The 14197-nt window shown below is 30.1% G+C and overlaps 1 protein-coding gene across 2 annotated transcripts; it reads left to right on the top strand.

Moving 5' to 3' along the window:
• Positions 1–943: 943 nt before the first annotated feature.
• On the top strand, positions 944–14149 carry LOC111029162 (probable peroxisomal acyl-coenzyme A oxidase 1). Of its 2 annotated transcripts, XM_022308043.1 has the most exons (13): positions 944–1370; positions 3159–3321; positions 5544–5712; positions 6688–6811; positions 6881–7000; positions 7266–7390; positions 8771–8934; positions 9039–9201; positions 9425–9615; positions 11290–11445; positions 12076–12181; positions 13535–13681; positions 13756–14149. In XM_022308043.1, the coding sequence occupies exons 1-13, from the start codon at positions 1244–1246 to the stop codon at positions 14014–14016; spliced, it is 2016 nt and encodes a 671-aa protein (XP_022163735.1). In that variant the 5' UTR covers positions 944–1243; the 3' UTR covers positions 14017–14149. The 2 variants fall into 2 exon arrangements, with proteins under 2 accessions (XP_022163735.1, XP_022163736.1); XM_022308044.1 differs by lacking the exon at positions 3159–3321 and having other exon boundaries at positions 1258–1370.
• Positions 14150–14197: the final 48 nt, after the last annotated feature.

Here is a 14197-nt window from a genome sequence, read left to right on the forward strand (position 1 = left end):
GGGGAAAGACCAGGGGGTTGGAGGATTGAATACCCTAACCCCTGCCCCTTGGCTATACCACACTTTATGTATCCATGTATATTATATACAGTATATATCTAATGTAAATATCATTATTATTTATGCAGTTATGCTATATGTGATTTGGTAAGTATATTGCATAATATGAAAAAAATATAAACGAACTATATATATAGGTACTTACATTAATGTACTACGAGTGCACGGCAGCAGTGATCATTGAAACGTCGATATAATAAAGAATACATTATTACCTACATCGAAAAGTGCATGTTTACCACAAAAACGGACTCTCGCTATAAGCAGTGGCTAAATAATAAGTTGGTCAATTAATTATATACTCTAAAATACTCGATCTGTGAATTGTGATCTAACTAGTAATAACATTGCATAATACACGCATATGGACTCGACGTATATTATAATATATTCTCATAAAGTCATAACCGATTTGATGTGGTAGCTGTTTCATTAATATTTCAAGTTAAATCAAATACCTACCTACATAATATATACATTATACACAAAATAAAATATGCACGACTGCACGAGTAAGAAAATTCTAGAACATTCAGCATTTATACGACAGCCAGACCAGCCAGTAGAATAATAATCGATCACCCGCAAGATCTACACTCGATTACTCATATATAGCCATATAGGCTATACAGGTACCTACCTATTGATTTAATGTCTCCGAGAATTTTGAACTACTAATACCTTTCTAGTGTCTACCATTATTTATAATAATTAATTACATGTACAATATGATTGGAATTGTTATTGTTACTACGCGCATTACATATTCACTATTCATATAATATCCGTGTGACGACTGACCCTCCTTCCAAACAATATAATAAATGATATATCCATCTCATTTCCTTTCGCCATTTATATACCAATATAATATATACAGTAATTATCGAACACGGATGTCACTTGCCAGTTTGCCACCGTTTGATCTGTTGCTCGTCCGGTGCCTATACCTACCTGTATAATATTATTTTGAATTTATTATGAAATTGAACTCGATCACAAATATAAATATAATATAATCAATGCGCGTGCGTGTTTTGCTTGATTTCCTTACTATTAATTCATAATTTACTGTTTAATTGAAAAAAAAATTATTGCAACTGGTGTACTAAAATATAATTCTGATCGTTTCATAAATTAAAGTATAAATTACAACAAATACCGTGCACGTAGACGCAATAAGATGGTCGAGCAGCAAACCGTTAACGAAGATTTGCTCAATGAACGGAAAATGTGCACCTTTAATCAGGAGGAGTTGACGAATTTCATTGATGGCGGGGCGGAGAATACCGATAAAAGACGAAAAATTGGTATCTATAATTTAATACGTATATCACATTCTTGTGATATATTTTATGTTACATAAACAACTAACCTATTGACATTATTTCTCGTCAAAGAATTTTAAAACAATAATAAAAATATAAAATAAATTTGAATTATAATTTTATCATTTCAAAAATAATGATTGGGTTATAATAGCCACTTATAATTAAAATAATAATACATAGAATTAAAAAGTTTGAATTTATTTATTTATTATCATTTATCACAATAGTATTAGAACTGTGGAATTTTGAATTTTGAATTGCATAATATGCTTTGTAATTTAGTTAATACATAATATTTACACTTCTTTGTCGTACCTGCGTTATTATAGTATTATAATTTTACAATAACACACAAAAGAAAACCTTGGCCCCCTATACAGATGTAGTGCATTTTGAACACCAGCATGTAAATCGAGTCCCAACTTAAATTTTTTTGTGTTTATTGCGGTCCGGGTGTATTTTGTATATGCCTATAAATATTTTTATTCAATTTTTCGATTTTTACAAAATCAATACTTCCCATCCTATCCCAAAAATGTGTATGGTTAAAAATGTTTAATGTAGTAAGTTATAAGTTGTAAGATAATTCCCTTACGATTTATAGCAGAGTTTCCTTTTTTAATTGCGTTCGTTTAAAATTTGTACATTTTGTCATGTAGTTACTACAATATATGTTCCTTATTCAGTCATTTTTTTGCTTTTTGTTGCATGAGTTTTCAAGGTGATATGAAACATGAGTACGTATAAGTATACGTATTACATTGGATATAGTATTACATAGTATTCAATGAAATTATAAATATTTTTGGGTGTGATGAATTGAATGAACTGTTCCATTTTTTTGAGATAGTTCACAACTAATTTTTGTGCGGATGGTTTAGGATACAAATTTGGCCCGTATACGTGAAGAAACTCTGTGTCGTTGGTCATTAAATTTTAGAACACTACTATCCTATCATCTTGTGGTTAAAATGCCAATCGTATAATCCTGCAAAACAATCTTTAACCATATCAAATTTTAAAAAGGAAGTTTAAAAAAAATACTTAGCCATAATGTTGTTTTTGTAAACTTCAGCCCGGGCCTGACAAGCTACTGTATTTTCCTGTATCAACTTAGACCGAAATAAAATCTTTTACTCCAATAGAAGAATTATTAGGTAATTAAAAGATTATTACCAATTTTCAAATTATACAGCCGACCGGAAATCGGAATATTCTGGGCCGCAATGTACGTAGAACGTGCATTTCGAATATAAGTACCTGCGGGGACGCAATTTAAGTATGTTTTACTATAGGTGTTATATTATTATGTTAGTTCGATAAAACTATTATACACTTGACCTCAAATCATTGGGTAATATATATTAAGAAAAACTTATAAATACTTAAAAATTTACTCTTTACATGTGATTAATATTTGCTCTAATTAGTACAATTTGCCTAGTAATAAATTTAAATACATATTACATATTATTATGTACAGTGTCAGTAGCACAAACGGTAATTATTGAGGTGGCAGATCCATAGTTTCATAGGAACATAATAATTTTGTTTTGTATCTATATTATTGTTAAATATCATAATACATTACAACAGTTAATTTTATATATTACCGAATAAAATTCATTAAGTACCTACTTGAAAAACTTTACTTGCACAAATATACAAGTCTCTAACTCACTAAATATTAATTAAAATCTCCAATTTTGGCAAGCATATATTTATTATAATTTATAACACCAACATGTGTGCGTGTGTGCTTTTTAGCGAATTTTTTCTTCAGTGATCCACGATTAAAGGACGAAGTGCCCGTGGAGTACCTAAGTCATAAAGAACATTACGAACAGTCAATTCGGAAAGCTTGCATTTTTTACGAGAAGATGAAGGAATGGGAGGCGATTTCAAATAGCAATATGTTAGATATTTACACGTGCGTTTGAATTGTATCTGTATATATATAATGAACTAAATTATATAAATCATAATACATCCTATAATTAGTTATATAGGCGGTTCTTGTTAAGTACCTGAAAAAAAGGAGGGGTAGAGGATTTAGAGGTACATATATTCCTCTACATTTATATGTAACTTTTTTCCCTTTGATAAAGTTAGGTCAAGTTACACAGTATCGGATAGACAACTGGTGTTAACGGTTCCTTATCTTTAAAGTATAGTATACCTCTTTTTAGCTCAAGCTTTAAACAAAATTGAGCGAAAAAATATCACATTCACTCGTGTTGTTTTAAAGAATGTTTACAATTAATAAAGCGTTTTTTTTTATTGTGGTGCTCTCTGTAGGCCTAATCCACATCGTAAGCGAGATCTACTAGATGTCTAGTTGTCTACTTGTCTAGATCGGTACAGCGAAAACTGCACTTTGTTTGTGTGGGGGGAGGGGGGGGGGGTGAAAAAAGTCCAACCATTGTGATGATGTAAGTAGGTACAAGTATAATGCATGCGCACGTTAAAATGAATAGGTAATTACACATAGGTATTTATTGAAGTATTAATTCAATATTTCAATTCACTTTTTTTCGAGTAGATTCGTGAAATAATCTGGGTGCCTAGTTTAAAATAGGTACTCAAAATTCCGAACTTTGAAAAGTGTTATAACATTGGAACTAAGTCCGACCAACAATTTTTAATCACACCATTGTATTTGACTAGTTGAAATATATAGGCTTTTGTTATACCTTATATGCCGCATTTCAATATATTTGTACAATACTGAAAAAGTAATTATAATGCTTATCACGAAGTAATAGTATCTTAGTTATCTACAATAAGAAAATCGGGTTTTTATGTGATGTTTCTATAAAAATATACATTATACTATAAGTAGGACGTACATACTTAAATATGGTTCACCGGGGCTAAGTAAAATGGGACCGCATACATTTGGTTACATTTTGAAAGCGGCAAGTTGAGTCCCGGGTAAAAAAAATAGATGGTGAGTTGGATCCCGGCTATAAACCCACTTACCTACCTGTTAAGCCCAGGAGCATAATTATTATTATAGCGGTTAACCACCCGAATACCAATTAATTCTATGCACCGATAGATAAACAAAAATTGCAAACAAATAATAATGATTGTTATAGTGTGTGTGTAGTGTATAGCCATCTAATCTTACTGCAGATTTCAACGTTGTAACTTTGATTAGGTAAGCCTAATAAATTAAGATATGTATATACGGGAGCATATACACATAACGTCTGTCGTATTGTGTATCAGTTATCATCGATTTTGATTATGTACTTCGACTTATGACTGTATTGAGTTTAAAGTTATTGAGTTATACAGTTTTAAAGTGATGATTGTGTTTTTCTTAAATTTTGAAAAATTGAAAAAATGACAAGCGAAAAAAACGAAACTATAATTTTAATGTATGGTCGTGAGTTTAGCCAGTTTAGGTCATTAGTTTCATAAAATATTGAAAAATTAAGTACAGAGATGTACCTGCTGTAAAAGTACACGTAACTGCCTTTTAAGATACTTAATGAGGTTGATACTGAAATGTATATAGTGATGTAGAGACAGAAACATACGTATACATTTATTGAACATACTGTAAATAGTTGTGATGGGCAAGGGCAATATAAATCAACATTTTCTCCTGATATAGTATTTATAGACTTCGAGATTGCTATACATACGGCTGGAAAGCTTATTTGGCATAAAATTGATATAAAAGTATGCTTTTCCATTCAGGACAACAATTGGTGGAAAAAGATTCAAAGTCTTGGTTTAGTCAACTCATACACAACTACACAAGTTTAAACACAGAAAAGATAATTGTTACTGCCTAAATATGTTAAGATAAATAGGTCTCAAAATTTAAATTATATTACTTATTAATTTTTCGAAATATGCAAAATATTTCAAGATTGCTAAAAAAACCAAAGATTCCTCTACCCCTGATATATTCTCAAATAATATACTAAAAACTTGTCCGTGTAAATTCTGTATTGAACAAATCGGTCTATCGTCCACTTTTTTTCCTTATAAAGCTATAAAACTGCATAATAGGTAAGCTCAGTAACGATAGGCATTAAGGTATATGCAAAAACTTGAAAATCAGGACCCTATAGCTGATAAATCAAAGATAAAAAATGACATAAATCTTAAGATTCAACATTTTTTTTTAATTAGTGTGATTTGGACTAGTGGAATAGATACAGCAATTTTAAAACAAAGTATACCTTTTGCCGTTCATACTGTTATGTTTCTACCATCTCTAGTTGGTCAAGGTACTCCGGAACAGAAAGAAGAGTGGGTTGAACGTGCCTTTAAGTATTCAATTTTGGGTACTTATGCTCAGGTAATATTAACATGCTATAATTTAAATAATTAATAATAATATGTTTTCAGTTTTTACTTTCCATTTAACTTTTATGACCATTCAAAATCAATAAAGCCAATATAGGTAATACAAGTGTAAATCCTAGTTTTTAGTAGGTAAATTCTTATTTCGATCAATCATCTAGTAACAATGATTTTAGCTGATTTTCCACCTGTTTTAGGCATTTGCGTTCACAATACATTCTATGGTGGTATATTACACATATTTCCGACTGATTTTGCCATATTTCAAGGTTTAATTAGACGGGAACATAAAAAAACTAGACTGTAGTTCTTAATTTGTTAAGTACAATAATAATTTATCCTGAAATTAGCCATACAAAGTTAAAAATTTGGAGTTGATTTAACACTTAACTGAATTTGTCAAACTAATTATAAATTATGGGTTTTGGAGTGTTAAAATAACAATAACAACAGTGTGCCGTGTGCGTAGAATAAAATGTAGGTACCTACGTTAGAATTGTACAGAAGTACTCAATACAACATTAAACATAGGAGCTATATTAGCTCTGCTCTGGAGTGTGCATAGATGTTGAATAGTTGAATATTATACCATCCATATCTATAGATATTACTGATATTAGTTATTAATTATTACCTACCATAGTAGTGCAATACTTATAATACTAGTCTACATCCTCACCTTAAACGTTCTTCTAATATAGCAAAAAGTATTTATTTTCGGGCATCTTTATAGATCATTTTTCAATATACCAAATAGTTCACTTCAAACACTTGTCACTAGAACAAACGGGAGATTTAAATGGTTTTATAATTTGTTTTTTATATAGGTATATCGTATATAGTGTATTTTTTACTATTCATTATATATTTAAATATAATAAATTGTATTATATAAGTTCATTATGTTTATTGTGTTAAAGAAGAAAAATATATAAAGTCTAAAAACTGTATGTGAACATTTTAAATTTAGACTGAACTTGGTCATGGAACTTTTATTAGAGGGTTAGAAACAACGTGCACGTATGATCCAGATAACGAAGAATTTATTTTAAATAGCCCGACATTAACGTCGTACAAATGGTGGCCCGGCGGACGTATGTCTTAAAAACATTATTTATTTCTATACGTATCGTTCATCTATAATATATTAAAATTAATTTAAGTTGGACACAGTTGTAATTACGCAATTGTTCTCGCTCAACTTTACACTCAAGGTATACACCGTGGGATACACCCGTTCATTGTTCAATTAAGGGATTCAGAAACATGGATGCCTATGCCTGGTATGATATTATTGATATTTTATCTAAGCCCAATCGGATAATATTATTATAGAAATCAAATACATTAACAAGTTTTAATATTATTATGCTATAGATATGTGTTGAAAAACGAAAGTAACCCACTAACTCATATTTAAAGTACTGACATACTGATATTGATATAATATGAATATGATCAAAAAAATATAATTCATCATGATTATCAACAATATGTTTAGAACTCTTATTTATTCAATATATAATATATTTTCAAAATCATTATCAGGAATCAAAGTTGGCGAAATTGGCAGTAAAATGGGAATGAACTCTGCAAACAATGGATACTTGGCGTTTAATAACGTTAGATTACCTCGAATGCACATGTTAATGAAAAATTCTAAAGTTCACAAGGTTACTTTAAATACTTACTTAATATGACTATTAAAGCTTTCGATGGACTATTTAAAATCCTCAATTCCTTCTATTGCTACAGTATCATTCCTATTTCGTGGAAACTGTGTCATCTTTACTTTATTCCTACATTTAACACACCCCTACCCTTTATATAGGCCGGTTGCACACTCAACTATTTTACCTGTAAACTGGTAGAATCTATATCGTCAAAAGTAGTCTTTACTGGTTCAATAAAAAACAAACAAATAATATTTTTGACATTCATCTTAAAATTTTTACCATGAAATGTATATTCTCTTTGTAATGTCATATCTACTACTTGCTTTCTTAACGTTTCCTTACATGCACCTCTTTTCTTGGCTTTTCTGAAATTAAACTTTACTTATATATATTTATACAGAGTGTAACAAAAAGAACTGACTAATGCAATACCTTTTTTTTTATTATCAATATTTTGAATTTTTTTTTAATATATTATTTTATAGTCACTTGCGCTACACGTATAATATAAAAATTTTTTTATTTTTTAATACTAATTATAAAAAAATTTAAATTTAACTAAATTTTTTTTGGATAAGTTCAAAATAGCCAATTTGTGAATCTGATTATAAGAAAAATTTTGATGGTAAACACATTTATCTAAGTCGAGTAGTTTATTTTTTAGAATTTTTTTAAATATCAATATTTTTTTGATTAAATTAATTTGGAACGTAATATTTTTTTCAAAATATAATTTTAAGAAATTTGATGACATATTAACATGTGTATATTTCTTAAATTATTTACTACTCATACAACGATAAAAAATATTGTCCTACTTTAAGGTATAAGGGATAAGGTTTAAGGTATAAGGTATCTTTTTTTTTTTGGTTAGATCTATCTGTTACACCTTGTACATATATTGTATTAAGCTTAACTCAGAGTAGCTTCCTCAGCACTTTAGTATTTAATATGGGTATGAGTATTTTATAACTACTATCTGACTTCATTTGGACTTTACTTGCCTTCTTACTTCTGTACGAAAATGGCACTGTTACCTTGACCTCTCTCAAATCGCTAGACGAATTTATTAAATGTGCTCATTAAATAATCGTCTTTTATGCTAACTCACTCCAATTTTCTAACAGCCTAAATCGAAGAGTGAGCCCTCTTCTAATATTCAACTTCTTGTTCTCTTCCCAATGGCCAATATCTCCAATATTTTTTCCTTTACCAAATCGTCTGACTTCCTCATTGTACCACTATTATAATGAATAAATGATTACATTTGAAACCATGTGTTTGTTGTTATTTGATGTAGGTAGTAGGTACCATAATGATTAATAAAGAAAAAACTATCAAACACAACTAATACAATATTCTTTATTGTTTATCTAGGACGGAACTTATGAAAAATCACCTCATGAAAAATTAACATACGGCACAATGATACTTGTACGGGTATTAATTGTTAAAAGTCTGGTTACTAGCTATTTAATGAAATCAGCGACAATCGCAATAAGATACAGCGCGATTCGTCGGCAATCGGAACTTAAGCCCGGGTAATTTATTTAATCATTCGTACATTTATTCAATACTTGAAAAGATCAATTTTATATTTCGTTAATAAACTGTGGGCTGTGTTTGTGTTTATACAACAAAACAGTGAACGAGAACCTCAAATTTTAGATTACCAAGCACAACAGTACAAGTTGTTCCCAGTTATCGCCTCAAGTTTATTGTACAAATTTGCAGCAAAATGGTTATGGGATAAATACTCTGCAGTAACATCGCAATTAGAACTAGGCGATTTAGTTCAATTGCCGGAGGTAAACTGTTCATTTACTTAAAAACAATTTATATTCAAAATGTATTAATAGATACTTACTAGTTACTACTTATTGTATTGTTTTCAATACATTTTAGGAATAAACAAATTAAATTAATTTAAAAATAAACATAAGAGAAACACAAATATTCTTAGCGTTGATTTGACAGAGCCATGCAATTATTGTAAATTATGTCTTATATTATATAATATACCTACTGTAGTTACATGCTATGGCCTGTTGTCTGAAAGCTGTCGGCACGGCCGATGCGTCTGCTAGCGTGACCTCTTGTCGTTTGGCGTGTGGCGGTCACGGATACATGAACTGCAGCAATCTGCCGAACATCTATTCATCCTCTACTGCGACTGAAACATACGAAGGCGAAAACACAGTACTGCTTTTGCAAACGGCAAGGTGAGGCGTTTTGCAGTTTACAAAAGAATACATATAATTTATTAGAGGCCTAATATGTTTTCCCAACATAATTTTGCCGACAGTACATTTTTTTCTCTTATAACATATTATTGAAGCATGCGCATGATCCGTAATCATAATTATCGTCTATCTTAAGCTAAAATACTAATCTGCGATCCCAAATAGCCAAATAAAATAGGCGATATATATTACGTAACTTTTGGTGAAATCAATTAATTTTTTATTTGTCTCTCTTTGGTAAAGTAAACCTAAATAATACCCTAATAGTATTACATAATACAATCGGATCGTTCATCGTATAGCTGCAGGGCATAGGCGATTTGGAACTGTCATTGTCATGTTAGTACCTATGTATACGTTCATTGAAAGAAGAAAAAATCTAGTCAAACGAAGTTAAAGATATAGTTAGTGGAAAGCCACATTATCCATCTCGTTTAGAATTCATTGAACGGAAATAATACATTGCTGCAATTATAAATGACAAAAAATCGTTCAAACTAGTATTCTTAAAAGTAATCGCTCAAAGTATTAATTTTTAAACTATATATTTTATTTGTTTATTACATTTATATTGACACAGTGAGTCAGTGACACGCTCAAATTGGTTTAAGAGGATGTCAGCGCATTGTTTGCGTTCTATATCTGGCCCACGGCGCAACATTGACAAAACGCATTTACTCGGAATCATTTTTTTTATGTTTTGGAATAATTTTAGACTAAAATCAGCCATAACAATATCGATAGAGAATAATATTTTTGAGGGGATGATATATCGATCTGTCTAAATATTGTCTCAAAACCATTTAAACATCATCAAAATTTAAATGTTGAAAGGCGAATACTAAGTTAAATAATAATAAAATATAAAAAATGTGGCTTGGCGTGGCGCGTTGGCGGAATGCGACTGGGAGTAAGTAACGGCCACAACTACTATAGCTCCCGGATGGGTGACCACCCGGGTTCGTAGTAGTTAAAAACCTTGCCACACATACACGTGTTTGCTACCTACCGTAACAACCCTAACAATCATAAAAACAACCTACCGTACCAACCTTACCCCTATAACAGCTAATGGCCTTAGTTGCCGGGCTTAAGTTCAAATGAAAAAAAAATATATAAAACCGATTTCCGTCATACCCTGGAAAATAGTATCCTCTATAATTGTTGTAATAAGTTTTAACTATGTTGAGCCTGATTCTAAAAGAGAAAACCAAAATTGCGCTGAAATCTTCTTAATTTCTAAATGTAATATGTATATAGTGTATATGTATTTATTAAATAATATTAATAAATGAAATATAAATACCTAGTGACTATAGTATATATAAGGAGTATAAATATCAATCTTGTCAATCAAGTAATCAAGCAATCAAGGCTCGTGAAAATTATGTTAAGAAAGTTTACTGATCACACTTACTAGTAATTAGCTGTACCAAGTGGAGAAGATAAGATTTTTAAATGGTGAGGGGGGGGGGTAAAGTATAAATTTAACCCATGATTTTTACAGTTTTCGAATTTTCGAATATAAATAATACATTAATTTATTAGGGGAAAAAAGTCAATTTGGGGGGGGGGGATAAACACCCACCCACCCCTAGCTATGCCATTGTCTATACCTATCTCGTAAGTCGTAACGTGTTTTGGAGTTAATAGATTTTTGATGAAATCGTATGAATCCGTGCAAATGGGAAACTATGTGTCTACGTCGGAAACCTTGTCGTACTTGGGAAAATACAACAGCTTAAAACAATCGCCTTGGACGACGACGTTAGATTGTATGGTGAGCGCGTTTTTCCAAGTCGCTGGAAGGTATGTACTATATGTATTATGTATATAGTAAATCTATAGAATTATTAAAGCCATAGATTTAAATTACAGTATATTAATTATATTTTTATACATAAGTACATAACTAGCTTACCCCGTGTATTCGTTGTCCGTTAAAAATGCAAACTCTGTATGATTCAAACTCTGTTAAATTCGTTATTTAATATTCGGTGTAATGGTGTTTAAAACTTAAAAATGTTCTACTATTTCTATTATAATTTATCTGGATCTGCGGAATAAAAATATAATATATTATATACATAGGTATAATCTTTTAATTTAGAAAAAGAAAATGAGTCGTGCCACTCCAGTCTGCACCATGTCTTAATACAATATTAAACAGACTTAAAATTTACTATTTCTTATTCTTACACAGACTCAAAATCTACTAGACCGTTCAAAAGTTATATCAATCGATTCTTCGAGACAGGGAGGGTGTTTATAATTTATTTTTTCAACTCTTATAAGTAGGTTGTTAAAGAGTTACCAAACATTTTTTTATGGCTTATCTAAATGGTGCTCATTGATTACATATTACAATTATTAGACAAATCAAGAATGTAGGTATAGTACGAGTATAAAAGGAATAATTCCCTAGTTTTTTATTTCTAGTAAAATCGACGACTGTTATTTCACCATGAAACGACTGATGGATTCTGGAACCGCACAAGAAGATGCTTGGAATCAAATATCCATTAAACTTACTCAAGCATCTGAAGTATATATACCTATTACCTATATATAAATAGTTAAAATACTAAAATATATATTTTAAATAAACTAACATATTTAATGTTTTTATTAATACGTATAATATAATATTCATAATGCATGTACCTATTACATTAAAATGAGTAGGTAGTAACATTGTCTACAACCTTTGTAGGTAGGTACAGGATTTGACCATTGCAGGTACCTATTTAACATTGCATTTTAAATATAAAAAGGGGGTAGTAACTACTCTGCTATACGATAGACGTGGAGCGTACCTCGTTATTGAGTAAGTCCCCATAAAGTTTGTTTTGTTAAATTTGAATTCCGTGATAAATTATTGCATACGAAAATTGGTTTATTTGATTCTGAGAGGACGGTTAACCTGTATTAGTATAAAATTGCAAAAGTTCCTATATTGCAAAAAATGTGTGATATTTCTATGTATCTTTAACATTTTTTAAATAGCTTTAATAAGAAATTGTGTTTATTGATACATATAGAAAACAAAAAAAAAAAAAAATAGAAAATGTCCAATGAATATAAAAAACTCATTGGTAGATAAAATATTTTGAAAATTAAAACAATAGTATGTTAAGTAGGTGTCAATAATTTTTTGTTAATGAATTACAACAAAATTCTATATTGTCAAAATAAAAATCTTATTTTGAGTAGGAATTCCGTTTCTCGCTAACTTTTATGTTTTTTAAAAATAAGAAAAGTACTGAGATTTTTAATTTTGCCTTTCCAAAAATAAACTAACTAGATTCACTTTCCTACAAGAAAATAATATTGAAGTTGAAAATCAAACCATTTCTTCTAATATAAATCGTGTATAGATATACAAAAAACACACATCTTTGTACAACCAATACATTCATCGCTTCGCTCAGAATTAAAAAAACGTAGATTGAGCTGAACAATTTAATTCATGTATTAAAAAACTGCAGAAGTGTTCACTGATCAATATTAAAGTTTAGTTTTGTTCAAATGATATCAAATTCCTATTCTGGTTAAGCTCCATCCTACACATGGTTGAAAAATTGCTAAAGAGGGTAGCCTTATTACTGTTTTCTGAATTTAGTTGAAAAACTATAGCAGGGTCATCGTTATACTTATTATAATTAACTGTTCCGATAATCTTATTGTACCTGAGCCCCAAACTATGCACTCTAACTTAATACATTTTTTTTGGTTTTTGTATACCTATTTATAGGTAACTCCACTAACTCTAATACATTATTATTTATTTTATTGTCTAAGAGTAATTTTATCTGAAGTTTTTGGTGGTATGTTAGTAGGTATTTAAAAAAATTGAATGTCGAAATTCGTTTCAGAAAACTATTTTATATTTTTACAGGCGCATTGCAGAGCGTTTGTGATTAGCGTATACGTAAAAACGCTTGAAACAAATCAATTTTCACCAGAGCTGATGGCCGTTCTTACTCAACTCGGCGAGCTAATTTGTGCGCTGTGGATATTAAATAAACTAGGTGATTTTCTACAGGTAAATATGACTTTTCGTCTGCTTGTTCTGCACTTATGTTATTTCATTACCACGATTAAATTTATCAATTTCAGCATTCCAACCTAAAACCGAACGATGTACATTCGATACAACGTTTATTAGAAGACTGTTTAAAACGTATTAGACCCAACGCAGTAGGTCTAGTAGACAGTTTTGATATTCAAGACGAAATATTGGACTCCGCGTTAGGCTGTTACGACGGAAACGTATACGAACGGCTTTTGTCGGAAGCCAATAAAAGCCCTCTGAACCAAGAACCGGTGAACCGCTCGTTTGAACTGTACTTGAAACCGTTTTTAAAATCCAACATGTAAATCAAATCCACTATTCCAGCTGCGTTTAAAATAATATCAGCGAAGAGAACATAATTTATGAGGATATGTTAATGATTTATTTTGTACATTATTATTAAATATATTAATATATTAAATAAGCAAAAAATTAAAATACCTTGTTAAATAAATATTGTATTTATTTAAAGTACGAGAATTATAA

The sequence above is a fragment of the Myzus persicae genome, unplaced genomic scaffold (assembly GCF_001856785.1).
Source record: "Myzus persicae strain clone G006 unplaced genomic scaffold, MPER_G0061.0, whole genome shotgun sequence".
NCBI classification, from domain to species: Eukaryota; Metazoa; Arthropoda; class Insecta; order Hemiptera; family Aphididae; genus Myzus; species Myzus persicae.

Excerpts from the sequence above, each read along its gene's own strand:
- LOC111029162 (XM_022308043.1), top strand. The coding sequence starts at position 1,244 with ATGGTCGAGCAGCAAACCGTTAACGAAGATTTGCTCAATGAACGGAAA. Across the intron at positions 8,935-9,038 it reads CAATCGGAACTTAAGCCCGG|TGAACGAGAACCTCAAATTT; the intron begins GTAATTTATTTA and ends ACAACAAAACAG. Across the intron at positions 9,202-9,424 it reads ATTTAGTTCAATTGCCGGAG|TTACATGCTATGGCCTGTTG; the intron begins GTAAACTGTTCA and ends TACCTACTGTAG.